At 40.0% G+C, this 26,986-nt stretch overlaps 1 protein-coding gene and 1 pseudogene across 1 annotated transcript in view; one reads left to right on the top strand and one right to left on the bottom strand.

The window, feature by feature from the left end:
- Window positions 1-26,986, bottom strand: part of TANGO6 (transport and golgi organization 6 homolog) — a 193,116-nt gene that overhangs the window by 147,725 nt on the left and 18,405 nt on the right. The window contains exons 3-7 of the mRNA XM_060650333.3: window positions 26,378-26,494; window positions 23,328-23,469; window positions 17,385-17,521; window positions 14,137-14,299; window positions 8,255-8,337 (exon numbers count right to left, since the gene is read on the bottom strand). Of these exons, the coding sequence (XP_060506316.2) occupies window positions 8,255-8,337; window positions 14,137-14,299; window positions 17,385-17,521; window positions 23,328-23,469; window positions 26,378-26,494 (642 nt within the window). The remainder of the gene's footprint in view (window positions 1-8,254; window positions 8,338-14,136; window positions 14,300-17,384; window positions 17,522-23,327; window positions 23,470-26,377; window positions 26,495-26,986) is intronic.
- Window positions 12,361-13,025, top strand: LOC132691285 (ragulator complex protein LAMTOR1 pseudogene; annotated as a pseudogene).

The following is a 26,986-nucleotide window of genomic DNA, read 5'->3' as shown; positions in this document are numbered from 1 at the left end:
CAGATGTAAGGTACACACATAGAAACGATGAGAATTATTTACGCAGAAGTACAAGTGGCTATGCCAAATTTTCAGTTCAGTGAGCATCTCTATGTACACCTGTTTTGTTGAGACCTTTCCACCTGGCCCACCAGGGCCACACTGCTCCACTCCATGCTGTATGTAAAGGATGCAAGCAGGGGCGCCTGGGTGGCGCAGTCGGTTAAGCGTCCGACTTCAGCCAGGTCACGATCTCGCAGTCTGTGAGTTCGAGCCCTGCGTCAGGCTCTGTCTGGGCTGATGGCTCGGAGCCTGGAGCCTGTTTCCGATTCTGTGTCTCCCTCTCTCTCTGCCCCTCCCCCGTTCATGCTCTGTCTCTCTCTGTCCCAAAAATAAAAATAAATAAATAAATAAAACGTTGAAAAAAAAAAAAAAAAGGATGCAAGCAAAGAAAGGCCTTCTCTTATAATTGCCCCTGCCACATTTTCATTCAGCAAGCTGAGGGCTTATTTCTTTAAATACCAAAATGTATTTATATTTTACCTCTTTCAGAAGAAAGTATTTTTTAAATGGAGGAGATGCAATCCTTGCCTCCTTAAATGAAGTATACTAAACATAGCACTCCCAACATACTTTGTTTTTCAAACTATTATGCCCTTTTGAATTTTTTTTTTTTAACGTTTATTTATTTTTGAGACAGAGAGAGACAGAGCATGAACGGGGGAGGGTCACAGAGAGAAGGAGACACAGAATCTGAAACAGGCTCCAGGCTCTGAGCTGTCAGCACAGAGCCCGATGCGGGGCTCGAACCTACGGACCGTGAGATCGTGACCTGAGCCGAAGTCGGACGCTTAACCGACTGAGCCACCCAGGCGCCCCAAACTATTATGCCCTTTTGGAGTACTTTTTCTGTCTCCTTTCTTGATCCTCTCCGCTGGCACTCTCTTGTCAGCATGCCTTAGTCTAACTAACTTCTAATTTTTTACTTCTAATTCCACTATGGTCCTAATCAGAAAACCAATCTGATCTGGATTGTGTATAAAGTAAAGAGGAAATTGGCTCTGAGGAACTAAGGGGCTTTGCAGCTAGGTATCAAGATGGCAGCCAGATGGGCACCTATTATGATACAGGTGACACAGGACATTCAGTTGGAAACATCAACTGAAACACTAAGATAAAATAGACTTAAAACTCCAACAGAAGATACCAGACTAAAACGAGAGCAGGACTATAAAAACTTTCCATTCAGAAAGAGAGTAGAGAAGGAACAAATGTGCGGAGACCAAGAGGAGACTGCTGAGGAAGATTTCTTTGGGGAGAGCCATTGGTGGGGAGAGCCATTGGTAGGCAGAGCATGTGACCCTTGATCTCAGGGTGAGTTTCAGCACCATGTTGGGTATAGAGATTACTTAAAAATAAAATCTTTAAAAAAAATAAATAAAAATAAAAATGGGCGAAGAGCAAACCCATAATAAAATACTCCCACCAGCAAGGCTATAATAATGGAGGAAAAGGGGAGGGCAGGGAGAGGAGGAGGAGGAGGAGGAGGAGGAGGAGGAGGAGAAAGAGAAATGGTAGTGGTAGGGTTGGCCAGAGAGGATAAACTGGAATTCTCACACTCTGCTGATGGGAATGTAAATGGTGCTGCCACTTTGGAAAATAGTCTGACAGTACCCCTAAAAGTTGAACACAATGTCATCATAAAGTCCAGCGATTTCACTCCTAGCTATATACCCAAGAGAAATGAAAACACATGTCCACACAAAAACTTGTACATGAATGTCTGTAGCAGCATTGTTCGCAACAGCCAAAATGTGGAAACAACAAAAATTCCCATCAACTGACAAAATGCAATATATCCCTAGAATAGAACACCGTTAGGCAGAATGAAATACTGCTCTATGCAACATGGATGAATCCTAAAAACATCCTCCTGGTGAAAAGTCAGCTACAAAAGACCACATATTACATAAGTCCATTTATATGAAATATCCATAATAGGCAAGTCTACAGAGACAGCAAGTCCATTTTAGTGGTTGCCTAAGGTTTGGGGACAAAATTAGAAGAAGGGAGGGTGCCTGGGTGGCTCAATCAGCTAAATGTCTCACTCTTGACTTGGGCTCAGGTTGTGATCTCACAGTTCATGGGTTCAAGCCCCACATCAGGCTCTGCGCCATCAGCTTGGGATTCTCTCTCTCTCCCTCATTCTCTGCCTGTCCCCCACTCACACGTGCTCTCTCTCAAAATAAATAAATAAACTTTTTTTTTTTTTTTTTAATTGGGAGAAGGGAGGGGCACCTGCGTGGCTCAGTCAGTAAAGCATCCAACTGTGGCTCAGGTCATGATCTCGTGGTTTGTGGGTTCAAGCCCTGAGTCAGACTCTGCACTGACAGCTCGGAGCCTGGAGCCTACCTCAGATTCTGTCTCCCTCTCTCTCTGCCCCTCCTCCACTCACGCTCTGTCTCTGTCTCTGTCTCTCAAAAATAAAGAAACATTAAAAATTTTTTTAAATAAATAAATAAAATAAAATTGGGAAAAGGGAGAGTGAATGGGGATGGGGATGGGTAATGGGTATGGGGTCCTTTTAGGGGGACAATAATTTTCTAAAGTCAGATTTGTGGTGATGGTTGCACAACCCTGTGACTACACTAAAAGCACTGAGTTGAACACTTTAAATGTGTGAATTGTGGCGTATGTGAATTATATCCCAGTGAATCTGTTAAAAAGAAAAGAAAAAGAGGGGCGCCTGGGTGGCTCAGTCGGTTGAGCGTCCGACTTCAGCTCAGGTCACGATCTCGCGGTCCGTGAGTTCGAGCCCCGTGTCGGGCTCTGGGTTGATGGCTCAGAGCCTGGAGCCTGCTTCCGATTCTGTGTCTCCCTCTCTCTCTGCCCCTCCCCCGTTCATGCTCTGTCTCAAAAATAAATAAAATGTTAAAAAAAAATTAAAAAAAAAAAAAAAAAGAAAAAGAAAAGAAAAAGAGAGAGAAAACCAGAGCTGGACATGTTCCCAAATGCCTCTCTAAAATTAAACACCCTCTTGTACCCTCTTGCTACCCAGTGAGCTGCTGGATCATTCAACTATCCCAGATGTTTTCCTTGTTTCCTGCCTTTGAGCTGTGCTCTGTAATTTAGTATTAGCAGAAAGTTAATAAAGACAACACAGCCTTTGTTGCTAAACTTTACACAGTGTTTACCATTTCCCCCCAACATACACATTTCCTCTGTTTTCCCAGTGCAGCTGAGCTGCCAAAACCTTGTAGGGAGAATAATTACCCTTCCGCACGCCTTCCTGCTTTCATAACCGCCCCAATCTTTTGTGCATAATCAAGTGTTTACAGCCAACTAATGTTTTGCTTGCCTCTCCAGGAGGTTTTAAATTCACCAAACTGTTCACCAAATTAGGAGGGTTTTTTTCCCTCCCCCTTTTTTGGGGAGCAAGAATAGGAACAATGGCAGGATTCACTGTTTCTGGATCTCTCCATTTTTTAGACGCTAATTCACTCGCCAGAAAGAAGCTGATTTGCTTTCTTTTTCCTCTAAAAGCAATTTTTTTTTTTTTACTTCCCAGAAATACTATGAGGGGTTTGTACCAGAGTGTAGTCACAATTAAGTTCTACCCCTGACACCACTTTCAAGTCTTTCTGACATTCCACACCCACCATTTAACAGTTTTCATCATGATGTTCCTCAGATGGTGTGTGACTGAAGACAACCTTTCGAGAGTTAGCTGGGCTTTGTTCTCTAATTCAGAACATTTGCTTTCTACACTGCTCTATATAATTTCTTATTTTTCTACAATCAAAAATGTCCTTACCTATGAATATGTAGAACAGGATATAAAAACTTTCTTTTCATAAGTCTCTAAATGAGGCATTAAAAATAAAAACAGCATTATAGTCACTAAGTTAGGTTTTATCTATAAACAATCTGATGCTATATTTGTATGCCAGGTCCCTTTTTTTAATAGTGAAATTAAATGAAACAGCTTACTTTAGTAAAAAGTTGAGTGTTGAACAGAACGAGTTTTGAATTTTTAAGTGTGAATTTTATACCTACAAATCATGAATATCATACATTAAGTTTAAAACAAAAGAAAACAGGGACACCTGGCTGGCTCAGTTGGAAGACTGTGTGACTCTCATTCTTGGGGTCTTGAGTTTGAGCCTCATGTTGGGTGTAGAGATTACTTAAATCAATAACACTTTGCTGAGGCAGAAACAAAACAAGAACAACCCCCCCCCCCCCCCAATCATCTGCCTTCTTATCTGAAAGAATACGACTTAAGGTTTACTCTACACCGTCACATACTGCTAGTAGGAATGTAAACTGGTGCAGCCACTTTGGCAGTTCTTCGAATGGTTAAACACAGGGTTACCATAAGATCTAGCAATTCTACTCTTTTTTTTTTTTTTTTTTAATGTTTATTTATTTTTGAGAGAGACAGACACAGAATGCGAGTGGGTTAGGGGCAGAGAGAGAGGGAGACACAGAATCCGAAGCAGGCTCCAGGCTCCGAGCTGTCAGCACAGAGGCTGACGCGGGGCTCAAACTCATGGACCGCGAGATCATGACCTGAGCCGAAGTCGGCCGCTTAACCGACTGAACCACCCAGGCGCCCCTCTAGCAATTCTACTCTTAGGTATATACCCAGGAAAATGAAAACATATGTATGCACAAAGACTTGTACACAAATGTCCATAGCAGCATTAATCATAATAGCTAAAATGTAAAAACAACCCAAATATATATCAAAGGGTGAATGGATTACAAAATAGAGTCTATATCTACAATAGGATATTATTCGGCAATAAAAATAAATCAAGTCTTGGGGCATCTGATTGGCTCAGTCAGTAGAGCATGCAACTTTTGATCTTGGGGTTGTGAGTTTGAGCCCCATGTTGGGTATAGAGATTACTAAAAAATAAAAGAAATCTTAAAAAAAAAAATTAGGTCCTGCTTTGTGCTTAATATAAACCTTAAAAACATCATGCTAAGTAAAAGAAGCCAATCACAAAAGACCATATAGTGTATAATTCCATTTATATGCTATGTCCAGAATAGGCAAATCTATAGAAAGAGAAAGTAGATTAGTGGTTGACTCGGGTTGGAGGTTGGAGGGGTTAGGAGTAGGGAGAATGGAAAAAAGAGTGGTAAAGGGTTTTGGGTATAGTGTGGGATTTCTTTTTGGGTAATGAAGTATTAGAATATACTTCTAATATGCAAGCCTTAGATTATGCTAAAAAGCCATTGATATGCATGCTTTTTTTTTTTTTTAAGGTAAGCTCCACAATCAGTGTGGCACTTGAACTCCCAAGATCAAGAGGTGCATGCTCTACTGACTGCGCCAGACAGGTGCCCTGATTTGCACACTTTAAATGGGTAAACTGTATAGTATGTGAATTACAACTCACAAAGCTGTTTGAAGAAAGATCTACTTTACATCCAAATGTCCATCAACTGATGAACAAATAAATCAAATGTGGTATATTCATACCATGGAATATTACTTAACAATTAAAAGGGACAAAATATTGATATATGCAACAACCTGGATAAACCTCCGAAACATTATGCTAAGAGAGGGTGCCTGGCTGGCCCAGTCAGTACACTTGATCAACAGTCCGTGACTCTTGATCTCAGGGTCATGAGTTCGAGCCCCATGTTGGGCAAAGTGATTACTTTGAAAAAAAACAAAACATGGAAACACCTCCCCACACACACACACAAAACATACTAAGAGAGAGAAGTCCGCCACAGAAGATCACATGTTGCATGGTTCCTTCCCATGAAACAGCCATAAAGGCAAATCCACAGAGGTAGACAGATTAGTGGTTGCCTGGGGCTAAGGGTGGGAACAAGGAGTGACTATAAATAGGCACAGGGACCTTTTTAGGGTAATGGAGATGTTCTAAAATTGTAATGTATTAGTTTCACAACTCTGTAAACTTACTAAAAATCATTGACTTGCATACTTAAAACATTATTTTATGGTCTGTAAAGTATATCTCAATAAAGTTGTCTTATAAAAAAAGATTTATTCTAGAGGCGCCCTGGTGGCTCAGTCAGTTAAGCATCCAACTCTTGGTTTCGGCTCAGATCATGATCTCGTGGATTTGTGGTTTGAGCCCTGAGTGGGGCTCTGCGCTGGCAGTGTGGAGCTAACTTGTAATTCTCTCTCCCTCTCTCTCTGCCTCTCTCTGACTCATGCTGCCTCTGTCTCTCTCAAAATAAATAAACTTAAAAAAAAAGATTTATTCGAAAAAAATTTTGAAGAGGCAATTTTTAAAACGGACAAAACGTGAATAGGCAATTTACAGAAGAAAAAAATATGAATAAACCTAGAACACAAAAAGATGTTCAACTCACTAGTAATAAGAGAACTAACTGTTAACTAAAACCACAATGTACCTTTAGATGGGAAGCCATGGCAATGTGACCAGGGATAGGTAGATAGAAGATTTCAACTGAACTGGTAATGTTTAATTTCTTAAGCTGAGTGGTGGGTACATGAGTGTTTTACTCTGCATTTTTTACCTGTTTGAATTATTTCATAAAAAACTAAACACTTTCTCTAAAATGCTTAACTTATTGCCATAGAAAAGAAATGAGAAATGTGGAGTATAATTTTTAAAATTATTGATAAGTAATTTACATGCCATAAAATTCATTCTTAAGGGGTGTCTGGGTGGCTCAGTCGGTTAAGCATCCAACTTCAGCTCAGGTCATGATCTCATGGTTCGTGAGTTCAAGCCCCACATCAGGCTCTGTGCTCACAGCTCAGAGCTTAGAACCTCTGTGTCTCCCTCTCTCTCTGCCCCTCCCCTGCTCATACTCTGTCTCTCTCTCAAAAATAAATAAACATTAAAAAAAATTCACTCTTAAAATGTACAAGTGGCTTTTAGTATATTCACAAGACTGTATAACTATCACCACTGTCTAATTCCAAAACATTTTCCTTACCTCACAGAGAAATCCCATACCCATTAGCAGACACTCCTAACTCCCCAGCTCCAGCCCCTAGCAACCGCTAATCTACTTTCTGTCTCTATGAACTTGCCCAGTCTTAATATTCTACATAAATGGAATCATACAACGTGTGGTCTTTTTTTTCTGGTTTCTATTAAAGTTTAAAATTTGTTACTTTTAAATGTTTGCGTTGTGTTTGCGTTAAATGTGTCCATACTTCATTCATTTTTATGGCTAAAAAATATTCCATTATATGCATATATCACATTTGTGTATCTATTTATCAGTTGATAAACATTTGGGTGACTTCCACGTTTGGGCTATTATGAATAATGCCGTGATGAACATTTGTGCACAGATTTTTGTCTGAACATGTTCTCATTTCTCTTAGGTATATACCTAAGAATGGAATTACTGTGTCAAATAGTAATTCCATGTTTAATGTTTTGAGGAACTGCCAAATTATTTTCCAAAGCAGCTGGACCTTTTTACATGGCAAATAATTTTGAAAGCTATTTACTAGCGTGGATATTTTTCATAGTAAAATACTATTATAAATTTATTGAAATAAACCTTAAAGAATATTTATCCCAGCTCCATCTGGCCCTAACGCAATGGATTTCATTTTTTGTCTAAAAATATATGTTTCATATATATTTATAAGACTGTAATCATAGAGAACATACATTTTTTTTTCACTTTCAGTAATATATTTAGGTAGTCATTTGCAAGATTCACTTATTCAGACTTACTTGTATATGACGGTGATTACTTTAGAAAGATATAAAGTAGACTCAATATTCTCATACACTTTTGGAAGCCTATAGCACTGCAAATGCCACTGTCAATTTCTTCAAAAGACATGCTTTCATCAGTGGTATGTGCCAGTTAGAGAATCTAAACTGTTTAACATTCAGAGTAAATGATGAAATTGACAGTTTCAAAACGTATCAGCTTTTTTACTAACAGCTTATATTTTCCAGTTTTCAAAGTGAAAAAATCATGATAGTTTGGAATTAACATTTTTTTAATGTTTATTTATTATTTTTGAGAGACACAGAGAGACAGAGTGTGAGCAGTGGAGGGGTAGGGAGAGAGGGAGACACAGAATCTGAAGCAGGCTCCAGGATCTGAGCTGTCAGCACAGAGCCTGACGCGGGGCTCAAACCCACAAACTGCCAGATCATGACCTGGGCCGAAGTTGGAGGCTTAACCAACTGAGACACCCAGGCACCCCAGAAAGGCAAAACTATTTTAAAAGACTATGTGTAAATGTTATCTAGAAACATTAGTGACTCAAATTACCAACCTTAAATACATCCTCAATACATCTATTAAGTTCCTCTTCTGTTACCAAAATGGTCCCTGGAGCCATGTCACTCTCTGGAATCTCTAGAGAACAAAAAACAAAATTACCCATATTCAGTGCCTCATTGAATAGAGCTCAGGACTTAAGGAAGAAAGTGTTGCTAGATAGTTCTGTAAGTAACACCTACAATTAGAGATTCAACATGATTACCAATGTACAATACAACACCAAACACAGTATTTCATGAAATCTATGATGCCAATGATTATAAACATTCGTTGTTATTTTATATATCACAAGAAAGAAGAAAGCCAATAACTTATGAAACATTATGACTTGAAATTTTACTTGTAAATTTAATGAATGAAAAATTAGGGATCAAATTAAATGAAAATGACAGTCAATGGTTACGTGGAGATGAAAACAGGGTGCCTGGCTAGCTCAGTTGGTGGAGCATAGGACTCTTGATCTTTGGGTTGTGAGTTTGGCAAGCCCTGTGTTGTGTGTACAGGTTACTCAAAAATAAAATGTTAAAAAAAAGTTTTAAAATAGATTTTACAAAAAGGATTAAAAGAGGGGAGGTCAGTGGGGAATGTGTGAAATAGGTGATGGTGATTAAACAGTATACTTATCGTGATCAGCACTGAATAATGTATAGAATTGTTCAATCAGTACTTGTACACCCAAAACTAATACAATACTGCATGTTAGCTATATGGAATTAAGATTTAAAAACTTAATAAAAAAAGTATTGAGAGCTCTTTTAGATTTATTTAGACATACAATTTTATTAAATATCATTCCTTATATAAGCTATATAATTGGGATAAACAGAATAAGAAATTCTGAACACTTCACATTTAAAAAGTCCAACTCTTCTGAAACATTTCGACACCATTACTGATATCCACATATTGCCATAATATACTGAACTCTGTGCCACCAAGAATGTAGGTGATGTGAAATTTCTTTTTTAATTTTTTTTTTTAACGTTTATTTATTTTTGAGACAGAGAGAGACAGAGCATGAACGGGGGAGGGTCAGAGAGAGAGGGAGACACAGAATCTGAAACAGGCTCCAGGCTCTGGGCTGTCAGCACAGACAGAGCCCGACGCGGGGCTCGAACTCACGGACCGCGAGATCATGACCTGAGCCGAAGTCGGACGTTTAACCGACTGAGCCACCCAGGCACCCCTCTTTTTTTTTTTAAAACTGTATTTATTTTTGAAAGAATGAGTTGGGGAGGGGCAGAGAGAGGGGAGAAAGAGAGAATCCTAAGCAGGTTCTGTGCTGACAGCACGGATCCCAGTGTGGGGGCTTGAACTCACCAACCGTGAGATCATGATCTGAGCTGAAACCAAGAGTTGGACGCTTAACCAACTGAGCCACCCAAGTGTCCCTGATGTGAAATTTCTTAAAAGTTCACCACTCTAGGGGAACCTGGGTGGCTCAGTCAGTTAGGTGTCTGACTTCGGCTCAGGTCATGATCTCATGGTTCATGGGTTCAAGCCTCACATCAGGCTGTGTGCTGACAGCTTCAGATTCTGTGTCTCCTTCTCTCTCTGCCTCTCCCCGGCTCATGTTCTGTCTCTCTCTCTCTCTCAAAAATAAATACAAACATTTTCTTAAAAAAAAAAAAAAAAAGGTCACCACTCTACTGTTGTCTTCACAGTTTTTTCCTAAGTCACTAACATCCATTCTATGAGTTTTAATGCTCATTTGCAGGCACAGATAATGCCATGATTGCTACCTGGCCAACAATAATTGTGAGATACATCTCGATACCAGAATTGTTAAAATGTGAAAAATATTTCCAAAATTCACGTTTTTTGTTTTGGGTTTTTTTTTGTTTGTTTTTTAAGTAGGCTCCATGCCCAATGTGGGGCTTGAACTCACAGCCCTGGGATCAAGAGTTGGATGCTCTACTGACTGAGCCAGCCAGAAGACCCCCCAAAATTAAAGCTTTTTTATGTTAAAAACATGTGCACCTTAGAATTGATAAAATATGGTAATTTATCATAATTGTCACATAGTCTTAAAAATGTGATACAATATGAAAAACAAAATAAGAAAGCCTGTATTTTAGGGGTTTTTTTTCCCCCAGTGGCAATGATGGGGCTGTCTATATAAAACCAGTCAGACTATCATACACCCTTTTTGTTATCCGGACACTGTCAATGCAAAACATGTAGCTGGTGTTACGAATATAACCTAACATATGAAGAAATGTCTGGCAAATAGATGTCCAATAGGAATGAACAATGTCCAGGACAATAATAATTGATCCACAAATGGAATGGATCTAGTTACCCTAAGAACAGTGCTCTTAGACCAGTGTTCAAACTTGAACACACACCTGAATTACCCAGAAGGGCCTGTTAAAACACAGATTGTTGGGACCCACACCAGCATTTCTGATTCAGTAGGTCTGAGGAGAGCCCAAGAAGTTGCATTTCCAATAAATTACCAGGTGATGCTGATGTTGCTGGTCCTGGGGCCACACTATGAGGACCACTGCCTCAGACTACAATACCTAATTCATAGATTAGGTATTAGACAAGAGAATAGATTAGTAATGAGGTATACTCTTAATACATGAAATTAGAGAGAGAGCACGCAAGTGGGGGAGAGGGACAAAGGGAGACAGAGAGAGAATCCCAAGCAGGCCTCGCACTTAGTGCAGAGCGCAAGGCAGGACTCAATCCCACAACCCTGGGATCATGACCTGAGCCGAAATCAAGGGTTGGACACTCAACTGACTGAGGCACCCCTTGAGCGATTTTTTGAAGCATATACTGGATCTAGACTAGGTTTCTATCAAATATGTAAAGAAATTTAAACTATTTACTCAAATACCATGTTTAGTTCAGGCCGATCCATGGACACCTATATATATATATATATATACACACACACACATACATGTATACATATGTATACATGTATATATGTATATATATATAACGTTTATCACACCTGAATAATCAAAAATTTCACTTCACCAGGTTCAATTTGGTGAAGTTTTACTATGCACAAAAATTAGACTTTCTTTATCCCTGCCCACCTCACCCCCACTACACACACCCAGGAAATGTTTACTACAGATGACTTCTTAAAAAAGTCTACATAGAACTAAATTTGGTTTAACCATAACATCAAACTTTTTCTTCATTTAAAACCTTGGAACTACTATCTAGAAAGGTTTTTTGTTTTGTTTTGTTTTGTTTTGTTTTTTAACAAAGAATGTTGAAATAATATTCTGCATCCAAGCATTAAATTCAGTAAACTGTGGGGGAAAAATTCAGTCAAGTATAAAAACATACTAAGGCAGGTGATGAGTTGGTGCAATGTCAATCTTCTAAGACATTAAAACAGAACTAAACCCACCAGCCAAATACGGGAAAATCTGAGCATCAAAATGAATGATAAGAGGGGAGGCTGGGTGGCTCAGTCGGTTAAGTGGCCGACTCTGGACTTTGGCCCAGGTCATGATCTCGCTGGTTTGCAGTGACAGCGCAGAGCCTGCTTGGGATTCTCTCTCTCCCCCTCTCTACCCCGCCCCTGCTCTTGTGCATGCACTGTCTCTCAAAATAAATAAATAAATATTTTTAAAAAAATGAATGACAAGAATGTTGGGTAACTCACTGAATAAAATCTTAAAAAAAAAAAAAAACTTAAAAAAAGAGATGAGGCAAGGAGAAAGAAAAGCTCTTCTTTATAGAAGAATAGCAACCTAACAAATTAAAATAACAAAGAAAGTAACCATTTTACTGGCAAGAATCATCAATGGATAACAAACCACAGCATGAAAGACTTAACAGGAAACAGGGCACACAGTCTCAGACTATCATCCCACAGATTACTTATTAATTACAGAGAAAGATATGTTAACAATGGAGAAATCAGGCTACTAATGAAATGATCAAATTTAATACCACCAGAATGGGATAAACTGATTACGTGTGCCCCCTAATCTAATGGAGACTGAGAAAAAATAGTCATCCTATGGAATATTGCTGCTGAAATGTTTACCCTGGATCTAATCATGAGGAAACAATTAGACAAATACAAATTGCACAACGTTTTGTTACCGAGGCTCTTCAAAAATGCCATGGTAAGGATGGATGCCTTCCCTCCTCGGCGTGGTCTGAGCGCCCAGCCTGACCCCAGCCCTGGGGTGCCGCTACAGCAGTGAGAACAAGGACTGGGACCAGGACGGAGAGGAGCGGAAGCTGCTGCTGGACCCTAGCAGCCCCCCTGCCCAAGCCCTCGACGGAGCTGAACCCAGTTCCCACAGCCTGCCTTCCGCTCACACTGACGAGCAGGCCCCGCTCTCGTCCGTCCCGGCTAACACAGCCGGCAACGTCACCGAGCCTGCTGAGGGCTCCCAGGGCCTCCCAAGGCGAACAGCGGCACCAGCACATGGAGCTGGCAGGCAGTTCAGCGCCCACCTGGCTGTGCTGAGCAGCAGCCTGACCCGCGGGAAAACGCAGCTGCCGCTGTCCTCTCACACCAGCCAGCCCCACCGAGTGCCGGCCGGCGAGCCCATCCCTTCTCCGACTTACAGCTGCTGGTGCCTACAGTGCACTTTCTCAGATCTGAGTGGTTGCAAAAGAGGAGCTGGGGGGCGCCTGGGGGGCTCAGTCAGTTGAGCATCCGACTCTTTATTTCAGTTCAGGTCATGATCTCACGGTTTGTGGGTTTGAGCCCCGAGTCGGCCTGTGAACTAACGGAGCCTGCTTGGGATTCTCTCTCTCCCTCTCTCTGCCCCTCCCCTGCTCACGCTCTCTCTCTCTCTCAAAATAAATAAACATTAAAGAAACATTTTTTTTTTAAAGGAGGAGCTGGATGTACACTTTGGCATCCCATGAAGAGAGGGATCCTTGGACAGACCTTTTTCTCCTCTCTTCACCTCGTCTCCACCCTATCTCCCTTGGCCCCCAGCCTCACTGTGACTCCAACAATACCCTAACTTACTACTATTCACAGAGAAAAGTATAGAGGAGGAGAAGAGTGAGGTTGAAAGCCTGAGCAAGTGAGGATGGAGCAAGGGAGGGTAGAATCATTTGGGACTGGCCTTAAACACCCTGGCCAGGGGTTGGGGTGCTCAAAAGGTTAGGGCCCGGTAGGTCTTCACTATCTCTGGGAGGGTGGAGGTACCACTTTGAGGGTGATCCCTAGGGAACCTATGGGGGCCCCCTTCACACCCTTTCTCTTGGCCTCACTCCTGTCCTCTCCCTAACTTGGTGTTCACATGCACCTCACTAAGGTTTGTGACCAGGGTCCAGATGAGCCTGAATTTGAATGAACTGAGTTTGTCCTTCTAACACCTTGGGTTTTTACATGTTTGGGGTTTCACGGTTTTGTTTCAGCTTGTCACTCTTGATAAAGGAAGTGTATTCATCTGGGGAAAAAAACATCATGGTGAAAAACAAACAAAAGGCTAGGGAACTATTCTACATTAATGGAAACTAAAAAGATATAAGTAAATGCAATGCAGGAGTCTTCACTAGAATCTAGACTTAAACGAAAAAATAACTACAAAGGAAATTCTTGAGACAATTAGAGAAATTTGAATCAAGTCTGTATATCAAATGACGTCTGCAACTAACAAGCGCTGATGTACATGTTATAAAAAGAGAGAAAGATAAAAGCGAATGTGGCCAGAATATGAGCAGCTGGGCAATCCAGGTAAAGCGTACAGGGGTGCTTCAAGGTACTTTTCTTGGAATTTACATGAGGTGGATCTTTCAAAGTAAAAAGTTGGGGAGAAAAGAAAGCAAAACTGGAGACAATGAAGTATGACAGACTTCAGTCACTGAAATCTGAAACACTGAGGAAGATCCCTGAGAGGAACACAGCCACCAGACTTCCCCCTTTACCTGCGGTGTTTAAACATCGATGGAGGGGGGCTAGCACCGGTTCAAGCAAATACTTCGAAGCCAATTGTGGGCGTTCTCTCGACATGGTTATAAAGGTAGTGGTGGCAACTCTCTGAAACTGTCGTGCTGTCAATTTATCTTGAAAGTGAAATAAATCTAGAATCTACGAGAAAAAGCACATAAAGGTAAATACAAGACTCTTTGCAAGGACTATTACATTTAAATAAAGAGAAAGCGGTATTTCTTTAAGCCAAAAAACAAACTTACTGCAATAATACTGATTCGACAGAATTTTTTTTTTTTTTAATTTAACAACCCAGTATCAGTGGTGTGAGAACCGAAGAGGCCATGCTTCTACTAAATAATGTTATCAAATTTATAAAATAGATGTTCATTATAGAAAATTTACAAAATAAAGTTTTAGGAAGAAAAATCATCCTAAATCACTAAAACATTTATGCCGGGATACTTTGCCGGGATATTTCTGTATAATTTTTTTCTTTTTAATTATTAAGGCCTCACTTAATATTCAGTTTTACATATTGTTGAAATCTTCTCATATTGTAAATTCCTCAAAAATATTATATTGAAGCTGTATGTAAGAATTTATTAAATTATTCCCTAATATCCAGACATTGAGTTTTCTCTCAAAATTTTGTTATCATAGTACACCTAAAACTACTATAACACTGTATGTTTTTTTTGTTTTTTTTTTTTTTTTTTAATTTTTTTTTTTTCCAACGTTTTTTATTTATTTTTGGGACAGAGAGAGACAGAGCATGAACGGGGGAGGGGCAGAGAGAGAGAGGGAGACACAGAATCGGAAACAGGCTCCAGGCTCCGAGCCATCAGCCCAGCGCCTGACGCGGGGCTCAGAGCCTGACGCGGGGCTCGAACTCACGGACCGTGAGATCGTGACCTGGCTGAAGTCGGACGCTTAACCGACTGCGCCACCCAGGCGCCCCGAACACTGTATGTTAACTATACTGGAATTAAAAGAAAAAACTTTAAAAAAAATTTTTTTTTGCTATTATAAGTAGCATGACCAAATGAAATTTCTGGATAGAGGCATATAAATATATTTAGGATCTGAAGAGCCTGTCATGCCTGAACTATCCCAGAAAGGAGTCTATTTTATTCTCAAAGATAAACATAGATCTCCTGTGCCTATAAGTGGTTCACCCTAGTATAAACAGCCAATAAAACGTGCATTTCTCTTCCTGACTTAAAAGTGAGTCTTGCACTTTTTTGCAGACAGGAGTATCTTCTGTCCAAAAATTGTATGTGACCTTTGACAGTTCCAGAGAGAGACTCAGCACGCATGAAACCTGTGACTTGTTTCATCATTTTGTTATGAACCAAAACTGTAACTACTAGATTCAGAAAATACTTACTCATCATTGCAAATGCTAACTTTTTTCTGTAGGAAGATTTATATTTAGTATTTTTCAATATAAGATCTTTGCATTGTGATATTTTGTTCTCATGCATGCCTACCCATGAGAACCCTTAAGATAAGTGTAACAACTGAATGACCTTCACTCCAAAAGGTGTGGGGAATACTGATTAAGCAAACTCCTTCCACATTTTCCATATATAAGATTAGCAAAAAAAAGGAAATTCTTGTAACACATTGGTTAAGCAAAGGTGTGGGAAAACAGATACATAAACAATATCAGTCAAAAATTTAAATGCACATAACCTTTGAACCAATCATTTCAATTTTAGGGATTTTTCCTATGGCAATATTTGCATGTGTAAAAAATCTATAGATATTAACTGTAGCATGGTTGGTAGCAGCAAAAGAATGGAAACAACTCAACGTCCATTAATAGGAGGCTGGTTAAATAAATTATGGTACATTAATATGGTGAAATACTATGTACCCATGAACAGAATGAGGCAACTCAGTAGGAAATTATCTCCTAAGTACATTGGGGGTGTTTTGTTTTTAATTTTGTTTAATGTTTATTCATTTTTGAGAGAGAGAGTGCTAGCGCTTGCAAGAGCAGGGGAGGGACAGAGAGAGAGGGAGACAGAGGATCTGAAGGAGACTCTGTGCTGACAACAGAGACCCCAATGTGGGGCTCAAACCCATGAACTGACAGATCATGACCTGAGCTGAAGTCAGATGCCTAACCGACTGAGCCACCTAGGTGCCCCTCTCCAAGGTACAATGTTAAGAAGCAAAATGAAGGGGTGCCTGGGTGGCTCAGTAGATTAAGCGTCTGACTTCAGCTTAAGTCTTGATCTCGCAGTTTGTGGGTTCAAGCCCCCCATCGGATCTGTGCTGACAGCTCAGAGCCTGGAGGCTGCTTCGGATTCTGTGTCTCCCTCTCTCTCTCTCTGCCCCTTACCTGCTTGCGCTCTGTCTCTCTCTCTCTCTCTCTCTCTCAAAAAAAATGAATAAAAAATGTTAAAAAAAATTTTTTTAAAAAGAAGCAAAATGAAAAACTATGTGTAGCATGTTATCATTTGGATAAAAATTAGAATATATATACGTACATAGACACATAATTGTATATACATTAATACACAGAATATCACTGAAAAATAAACAAGAAATTGGTAAGAGTGACTACCTCTGAGGGACTAGAAAACAGAGATGAGAAGAAGATTTGTTTTTCTGTTTACTCTTATGTGCTTTTTAAACTGTATACCATGTTAATTTACCGTGTTTACTTAATACCAGTTTTTTTTTTAAACTAAAACCACACAGAAAAGATAATGAACACAATGAAATTTTAGTTTCATATTCCAGCTCTGAGAGCAAGCTGAACTACTCATTTAACAATGGTGAGGCGTTCTTAAACCTAACAATTAGGTGGGTCTCTTTCACAGGTGTTTATTCACTTAATTCACAAGGCTCCTCACTGAACAATAAACTTAAATATTATATTTCTTTCACCTCCACATTAGATGGGGCGCCTGGGTGGCTCAGTCCCTTGAGTGTCCGACTCTTGATTTCGGCTCAGGTCATGATCCCAGGTTATGATCGAGCCCCATGTCGGGCTCTGTGCTGAGCATGGAGCCCTGCTTAAGATTCTCTCCCTCTGCCCCTCTCCCCCCACTCATTCTCTTTCTCTCTCAAAATAAATAAATCAACATTAAAAAAAAAAAAGCAAGGCCCCTCACTGAACAATAAACTTAAATATTACATTGCTTTCACCTCCACGTTAGAGAAACATTAAATGTCATTTCCATGAATAAGCAGATAATCCTCAGTGAAAAGAAACAAAACTGTTTACCTGGGGGCAGATATCTCTATAGTAATCCTCTGGTGAAAGAGACTGCTGGGGACAAGAGGCCAGGATCTTTGCAATCAAGTCACACTTCTTCCAGTCAGCAGCCATTGCCTCTGCATCACTCCCGCCAGCCGCCCCAGCTGTCAGAGATGGACAGAGATGTCAAAAAGTCATTACTAGTTCCCCATATGTGGTCCTTAAAATTCTGGCGTAAACGTGTTTTTTCTCTACTGAAAACTGTTTATTTCTTTCATAAGATAATCTACCCCTCTGCATTTTCCTTTCGATGTTGGTTTCTGCAAAGTTAAGAGGAAAAAGTAGCAGCTTAAACACGGTAATGTTATTGTCCACATAATTTGAATACTAGTTTCCTCTCAGTGCTTATTACTTTTATTATTATTATTTGATGATGATGATATGATGTCTCTTTATATGCAGCATGTCAATAAAACTGCTTTAAACCAAAGCTATGCAGTAACAGGTACCAGATTTACCTTACCACCTTAAATTATTGGAAAACTGGACAAAATATATAAACAACGGTTTTCAGACACTGGACAACAGGCGACCCAGGACACTGACCCCTAAGAGAAAAAAACAAACAAGGTGAGCCCCATGAATACCCTAGCTTACTATCTAGAGAAAATTTTAAGGCCTCAGTACAGGAAGGCAGAGCCGAAACAAAGTCTGGCATCTTGAGTTAAAGAAACCTAGTTTAGAGTCCTTAGTTTAGGAAGGCCAAGGCAGGTAGAATTTTCAGGATAAAATACCAGAAGGGAGGTATGTAAAAAGAGAGCTCCAAAGATCTGCACAGGAGTCCTCTTTCAAACCTTTGGCAGACTATAACCTATGCATATGTGCAAAAAACAAAACAAAACAAAACAAAACAAGGCTGGGGCAAGAACCACCAATAAGAAGTAGGGGGAAAATCCCTTGAGTTCACACAGGGCTGATGCTCTATTTTTGGGGTTTTTTTGTTTGTTTTTTTTTTCAGTTTTCTTTTCTTTCTGTATAATATCATTCCCACTAGTGAGCATGGAAAGGCCTCCAAATATGCAGAGCATCAAGAAAAATCTCAGAATGGTTATGCCTCAGGAGTGCGGCCAAATTACTTCAGATTAAAGGCTACTCTAGACCCACAGTAACAAAGCTTAAAAGCCAGGATCAAAAGGATCAAACTGATTCTAAGAAAATCAACTGCATCCCAGCATAAAGCCTAACAAAGAAATACAACAATATCTAGCAACCAACAATATAAAATAAATTTCCAATATCCATTCAAGAATTTCCAGGCATATGCATACAATGGAATATTATTCAGCCATAAAAAGGAATAAAAGACTGTTCATGCTACAATATGGATAAACCTCAAAAATGTTATGCTAACTGAAAGAAGTCCAACAAAAAAGAGCACATATTGCATGATTCCATTTGGATGAAATATCCAAAATAGGCAGATCCACTGAGACAGAAACTAGATCAGTGCTTACAAGGGGCTGGAGGAGGAAAGAATGGGGAGTGATTACTAATGAGCATAAGGTTTTGTGGGGAGGAAGATGGTGCAAATGTTTTGGAATTATATTTTCATAATGATTGTACAACTTTGTGAATATACTAAAAAACACTGACATGTACTCTTTAAAAAAGTGTATTTATGGTATGTGAATAACATCTCAATAATAAAAAATTAGCAGGCCTGCAAAGAAGCAAGAAAGTATGAACCATAATCGGAGGACCTATCATAGAAACAGACCCATTAAAACAGAGATGACAACATTAGGAAACAAAAACACTAAAACAGCTAGTATAAATGCATTCCCTATTTTCAAAAAGGCAAAGAATGATCATGATGATGAAATAAATGGAAGATATTTAAAAAGACTAATATTGAACCTCTATTAATTAAAAAGAAAATACGGGGTGCCTGGGTGGCTCATTCGGTTAAGCCTCCAACTCTTGATTTTGGCTCAGGTCATGAACTCACGGTTCGTGGATTCAAGCCCCATGCTGGGCTCTGTGCTAACAGCACAGTGCAGAGCCTGATTGGGATTCTCTCTCTCCTCTCTCTCTGCCCTTACCTGTACTCTCTCTCTCTCTCTCTCAGAATGAATAAACTTAAAAAAAAAAAAAAAAAAAAAAAAGAAAGAAAATATCTGTAATGAAAAACTCACTGGATGGGATTAACAGCAGATTAGACCCTACAAAAGAAAATATCAGTAAAGCTGAACACAAAGCAATAGAAATTAACCAAAATTACACAGAAAGAAAACTGAAAAACAAAAACAAACAAAAAAAACAAAAAAGAAAAAATAGAGCATCAGTAACTTGTAGGACACATTATAGTATAATATTAGGTATAACTCAAATTCCAAAAAGAGGGCCACCTGGTTGGCTCAGTTAGTACAGCATGTGACTCTTAATCTCTGGGGTCATGAGTTTAAGCTCCATGTTAGGGGTTAGAGTTTACTTTTAAAAAAAGTTAAAAAGAAAAAAAGAGAAGAGAGGATAGAAAAATATATTGGAAGAAAATGTCTGAGAAACTTCCAAATATGATGAAAACTATAAATTCTCACCTCTAATAAGCCCAAGAAACACGAAGCAGAAGAAACATGATAAAAATCACCCACACCAAGGAATATCGTAATCAAATATCTAAAAACCAGTGACAAGGAGAAAAAGCTTAAAAGCAACCAGAGGAAAAAAGATATATCATATAAAGAACATAGAGACAATGATGACACCAAAAACATTTTCAAAAAGGAAGATGAAATAAAGACTTTTTCAGGAATTCACTGTCAGCAGATCTGCACTACAAAAAATGCTAAAGTTCTTCAGGCAGAAGGAAATTTGAATTAAAATTCGGATCTACACAAAGAAATGAAGAACATCAGAAATGGCAAATGTGTGAGTAAATATAAACTGCTTCAAATCGGTTTTGAGAAGAAACAAGATTTAAATAGATAACAAAAAATATATACAAGCATAAGTAGAGCGGGAAAAAGCTCATGGCAAAAATAGGGTTCTAAGTGTCTTAGAGCAGCTCTCCAATTTGCATGGCCTTGGGTGAACTCGAACTTTTCTTTGGAAAAAAGGATGCAAGGACCTATTTGCGTGTGGCAACTTCTCGCAGGTAACTGATAATTTTTCACTTCATTGCCCCTAGAAGCCAATGCCAGCAGAACTGGAGAGGCAACATTACAGGCACTCTAGACCACATCTATCAATGTCTGCCAACCACTCTGACCTCACCTTTGTCTGACAGGACAAACGTACATTTACCATACCAGAAATGCAATGTCGAGACGGATTCTTCTGTCTCTCTTCTTCCCTCCTCACACATCCAGTCCTTCATTAAGTTCCGGCAATGCTACTTCATAAATACCTCTTACAGTCATTCATTTCTCTCCATTTCTACTGCCACTGCATTGATCCAAGCCACCGCGATCTCTCAGATGACACTTCTTACCTGATCTCCCTTGTTCTGGTCTTACCCATCCCATTCTTCACAATACATCTAAAATGTAGATTTGATCATGCCTCTCTCCTTTGTAAAACCTTCCAAAGGTTTCTTGTTGCACTCAGAATAAAGATCAATGCTCTACCCACACTGAAGCCTCCTCAAAAACACTATGCTTTTTCTTATACCAGTTTCTTCATATGTGCTATTCTCTCCGCCTGTTACTCTTCTCTCACTTTTAAAAAAAAAAATTTTTTTTTAACGTTTATTTATTTTTGAGACAGAGAGAGACAGAGCATGAACAGGGGAGGAGCAGAGAGAGAGGGAGACACAGAATCTGAAACAGGCTCCAGGCTCTGAGCTGTCAGCACAGAGCCCGACGTGGGGCTCGAACTCACGGACCGTGAGATCATGACCTGAGCCGAAGTCGGACGCTTAACCGACCAAGCCACCCAGGCGCCCCATCTCACTCTTTAATAAAGTCCTACTCAGTCTTCAGGGTTCAGCTTAAATGTCATTTCCATCAAAAAGACACTAAGTGTGTGGTAAATTGCCACATCAGCGATAGGAAACAAATGTGCATGGGATACGCGAGATAAGGAACTAAGCACAAAAGAAAGGCAAAGGAATCACCAGGATAAAGGTGGAGGGAGATCCTAGCATGTCTGCTATGTGAAAGATAACTAGTCCAGATTAGAGAAGACTCAGAGAGAGATGTCTCCAAGAAGATCAAACCAATAGAATATCAGGTGTATTTGAACATCTTGAAAGGAGACTTACACAACTGGAAGGGAATTTGAAAACAGATTAGTGAGACATACATGAAACACTAAGCAGACAAACAAAAATGGTATTTAACTGCAAGAAGTACAAAAGTTGTGTAAAAAAGAAAAGTAGTGGGGTGCCTGGGTGGCTCAGTTGGTTAAGTGTCCTACTCTTTATTTTGGCTCAGGTCATGATCTCATGGTGGTGAGATCGAGCCCCTCGTAGGGCTCCATGCTAGGCGTGGAGAGCCTGCTTAAGAATCTCTCCCTCCCTCTCCCTCTGTCCCTCCCCATGTGCATGTGTGTGCACTCTCTCTTGAAAAAACTAAAATTAAAAAATTTAAAAAGAAAAGTAGTCATGGCATACCACAGAGCTCAGCTGTAAATAGTAATAACATAGTTAGAAGAATACAAACCCCAACTATTGATCTCACCAAAATTAAGACATGAATATTTAGGAGATAATAGTGTGCCTGGGGGTGGTGGTGGTAGGGTTTTGAAAGAGAACAAAATCCTCTTCCACATATGGTGAGAAGTTGATAGATGAAGCCTAAAACTCAAACATTAAAAAGGTTCTGCAAACACCTTAATGGTAAAGACCAGAACAAACTCACTAAAAGAAGTCAAAATGCTTGCTTCTGAGGCAGGGAAATGGACAGGAATGTTCCCAAGGACTGACTGCTATTTTTCTCCATTAGCCTTGTAGACCAATTTGACTCTTTAAACTATGTATTTAAAAATATAGGGTGCCTGGGGCGCCTGGGTGGCTCAGTCGGTTGAGTGTACAACTTCAGCTCAGGTCATGATCTCGCGGTCTGTGAGTTCGAGCCCCACGTCGGGCTCTGTGCTGACAGCTCGGAGCCTGGAGCCTGCTTCAGATTCTGTGTCTCCCTCTCTCTGACCCTCCCCCGTTCATGCTCTGTCTCTGTCTCAAAAATAAATAAACATTTAAAAAATAAAATAAAATAAATATAGGGTGTCTAGGTCAGTCAGTTAAGCATCCAACTCTTGATTTCGTCTCAGGTCTTGATCTCACAATTTGTGAGATCGAACCCCAAGTTGGGTTCTGCACTGGCAGTATGGAGCCTGTTTAGGATTCTCTCTCTCCTCTCTCTCTGCCCCTCCTCTGCTCGTGCATGCTCTCTCTCTCTCAAAATAAATAAACTGTTAAAAATTTTTTTTCAATATATAAATTAAAAACTACTACCATGCTTAGCATGATAATCAACATTTTTCTATTCATGAGGACTTAGAGAATATAAATGGGGAAATAATCTACAACTTCATCCCACAGTAAACTTCCGTAAGGTCTTTCCAGCTACAGAGAACTGTCTTGGATTTTAAGTCCTGAGGTGAAGTACTCATAGCACCCTGGCACAAAGCCCTCTCCCATGGAGAATTTCACATTTGCTTTTGGGTTTTACTTTAACGTTCTGCACAATATTTTCCCCTGATATTATAAGTTATTTGAAACAGCCAACAATATTATTCAAGAATGTGAACAGTCTATTTTAGAGAAATAGTCTGTTTTAGAAAAATGGCAAGAAAATGAGTTTCTGTGATAAAGAAGCTCATTAAGGTTTAATCTCCAAATCTAACCTCTTTAGTCTCTACAAAGGCATCTCAGTCTGAATCAGGTTTTATAGTCCAATGCTAAAGACCAATAACTCACCCTGACTCAAAGGAAACTGGATACCAAAGTAACAGAAGCATTTTATTTCTTACCACCTGCTCCTTCCAGAATGCCCCGGACTACTGCCTGAACACCACTGGGTTTCATCAACCTTTCGGAGAGCAGCTGCCCACATAGACGCCGAAGCCAAGCTGGGGCCCGACACCTAACTTGTGTCTTTTCATCTATGCAGGACTGAAAATGGGAAAGTATGAATTGAATGTCAGTGAAATAGACAAGACATGTAGAAATTATTAAAATATATAAATATATACTGAGTCATACTGACAATAAACAATGTGATAAAGAGACTTCTGAAGAGCAACATTTTTTTCCAAAAAGACTCTCTTCTACAAAATCTTCTTCAGCATCACCTTCTAGGAAAGTAGAAATGCCATGAAACTTCCCATGAAATAACAAGTGAAATTGCAAACTCAGAAATACACAAACACACAAATGAATAAAATACAGATTTTAGAGGGCTACCTGGGTGGCTCAGTTGGTTAAGCATCTGACTCTTAATTTCGGCTCAGGTCATGATCTCACAGTTTATGAGATCGAGGCTCACATCAGGCTCTGCACCAACAGCAAGGAGCCTGCTTGGGATTCTCCCTCTCCTGTCTCTCTACCCTTCCCCCACCTCAAAATAAATAAACTTTAAAATACGTATATAATATAAACATATACACTTATTTCTTTTAGAATTAACATAACCAGTCTCTGAATGCAGTCCTTCCAATCAAATTTGGCCTCCATATAAGAGTCCTATGAACATTACTCACCACCAGGAGTATAGTTCATGACAATATGAGGACATGCTAGTCCTTGCCTCCACGGTCTCAGCTACTCCGACTCTGTGGCACAGCAGTTTCAAAAAAGAGTTGAATTGGGGCGCCTGGGTGGCGCAGTCGGTTAAGCGTCCGACTTCAGCCAGGTCACGATCTCGCGGTCCGTGAGTTCGAGCCCCGCGTCAGGCTCTGGGCTGATGGCTCGGAGCCTGGAGCCTGTTTCCGATTCTGTGTCTCCCTCTCTCTCTGCCCCTCCCCCGTTCATGCTCTGTCTCTCTCTGTCCCAAAAATAAATAAAAAACGTTGAAAAAATTAAAAAAAAAAAAAAAAAAAAAAAAAAAGAGTTGAATTTCTTCAAGCACTCCTTTTGGAGAGCTCTGCGGAGCCACCATGAACCCAATGGACTTGGGGGTCTTGTTTTGGATCTAGAATGTCAACTATGTTGCTGTCAACCATGGCACTGAACTATGTGAACATAAAAATTAGTGACAGACACATTTAACCCTAACTAGCCTGTCCTCTTTTATTTAAGGAGGACTAATAATTACCACTTATTGAGAGTGTTATGATTTGCCAGGTGCTATGTTAAATACTTGCTACATAATCTCAAAAGAGACTTGCAAGGAGTTACTATCCAATCAGTAAGGAAACCGAGGGATGGAAACATTCACTAATTCACACAACTGCATGCTGGGGTTGAATCCCAGTAGGCTGACCACCAGAGCCTTGGCTTTTTGCCACGCTCTTATAATGCATTTGGTTTTATCTGGCAAACTGTGGAGTCATGCAGAGAAGCAGAGCGTGAGGCCAGAGGGGCCCAACAGGAGGCGGCAGTAACATTCTAGGGATGAGATGAAAATGACTTCATCAAAGAGTATCTTTGTACCCAGCTTCAGCTAGTTCCTGACCTACCACTAATTCCCTTGGCTCCTCACTCTTTACTCACCTACATCCAAAACTAAACGTATTGCTAAATGGTTACTCCATCTACATTATCAGATTAAAACATTTCAGAAAATAATTATTTTTAAGGAAAAAAGGAACTATCTTATGCCTAGCAGGATATATACTATTATGTTTTTCAAACAAAGGAGGTAAAATTAGTCCCAATAATAGCCCTAATTTTAATTTCTTGATTACAGACATTCCATTCAAAGAATAAGATGTCAGGGGCGCCTGGGTGGCTCAGTTGGTTAAGAGTCTGACTCTCGGCTTCAGCTCAGGTCATGATCTCGCAATTCGTGAGTTTGAGCCCCACATCGGGCTTCATACTGACGGTAAGGAGCCTGCCTGGGATCTTCTCTCTCCTTCTCTCTCTGCCCCTCCTCTGCTCCTACTCTATCTCTCTCTCAAAAGAAACTGTAAAAAAAAATAAAAATAAATAAAAAATAAACAAATAATAAGATGTCAAAATACTTCTACCAGAAGAACGTACTGTCAAACAGCCCCCATCCCCCCCCAAAAAAAAAAAAAAAAAAAGAGTTCTAGGGTTCCTGGGTGGCTCAGTCAGTTAAACATCCAACTCTTGATCTTGGCTCAGGTCTTGGTTTTGGGGTCATGGGTTCGAACCCCACATTAGGCTCTGCGCTGGGCATGCTCTGCACTGGGCATGAAGCCTACTTAAAAAAACAAAAAAAAATTTTTTTGGGGGAAAAAAAAAAAAAAAGAGTTCCAGTTTCAGAATGAATAAAATATATGTTAAATAAAATTGCCATATTCCAGTCAAAAACAATTTTTTAATAAATAAATAAATAAATAAATAAATAAATAAAATGACCACATTCCTGAGAAGAGTGGCCATCATTCCATTAACAGAAAAATGCTTACAAATTATCCCAAGGGGCAGAGTACCTGGCTGGCTCAGTTACAGCATGTGACTCTTGATCTTGGGGTTGTAGTTTCAAGTCCCATGTTGGGTATAAAGATTACACGAAAGTAGAATCTTAAAAAAAAAACTGGGGCACAGTCAGTTAAGCTTCTGGCTCTTGATGTCAGCTCACATCATGTTCTCAGGGTCCCACGATGGGCTCTGTGCTGGGCGTGGAGCCTGCTTAAGATTCTCTCTCTCTCCCTCCCTCTTTCTCTACTCCACCCTCCACCACTCATGTGCTCATGTGTACCACTCATGCACACGCACACTCACTCTCTCAAAAAAAATTACCCTAAGGGTTATGGTAACTTAGTTTTACAAAAATCACTGATTGCTCTAGAAAATGAAATAAGACTCAACTAGATTAGTGCATTGCCCAAGAGAAGACAACATTCTGCACATTATCATTAACGATTCACCCACAAGAGTCCCCAAGTCTGAATACCTGGGGTGGTCCTCCCTGGAGGATAAGTAATTCTCGGACTGCTAAGGGTTGATACACTTGATCCAAGATGTCTCTCAAGGCCTCCCTAGAAAAGGTTCTTTCCTCTTCCGTTAAAACCTAAAGGAAACACGAACTGAGCTTTAGCAGGCAATAGAAGGTAATGCTTTACAATACTGTACAAAAACACTGAGGAGAGGAGAGGAGGGTAGGCTTCTTTCCCCTCTTGACTCCCTTCCACATGGAGGAAGTTACAATACTGAAACTCTCCTGGCCCTCTCTCCATCCCCTCACTCACCTCTGGGCAGGAGATCTTGGGCACCTAACTTATTGGTGAGTTTGGAAAAACTTACTTATTGGTGAGTGTTGGCATGTACCACTTAGCTTGTTCCTCTTCTGTGTCTTGGGAGTAAGTACACGTTCTGCCCCGCTCCTCCTTGCTGGACATTTTACAGAGGCATAGCCTTGCCATAGGGCAGAAGGTGCTGCCGTCCTCCAGCAGTCCTTACAAATGGGTGAGGAGGAAGTGTGTCTAACTTTGGAATGCACTGTTAGAAAGCCCGACTGTCTCCAACACTAAGCCATATCCCTGGGGCACCTGGGTGGCTCAGT

Source organism: Panthera onca, chromosome E2 (genome assembly GCF_046562875.1).
Source record: "Panthera onca isolate mPanOnc1 chromosome E2, mPanOnc1 haplotype 2, whole genome shotgun sequence".
NCBI lineage: Eukaryota > Metazoa > Chordata > Mammalia > Carnivora > Felidae > Panthera > Panthera onca.
Note: the sequence above shows the minus strand (reverse complement) of the source record. Positions and strands in the feature narration are given on the sequence as shown.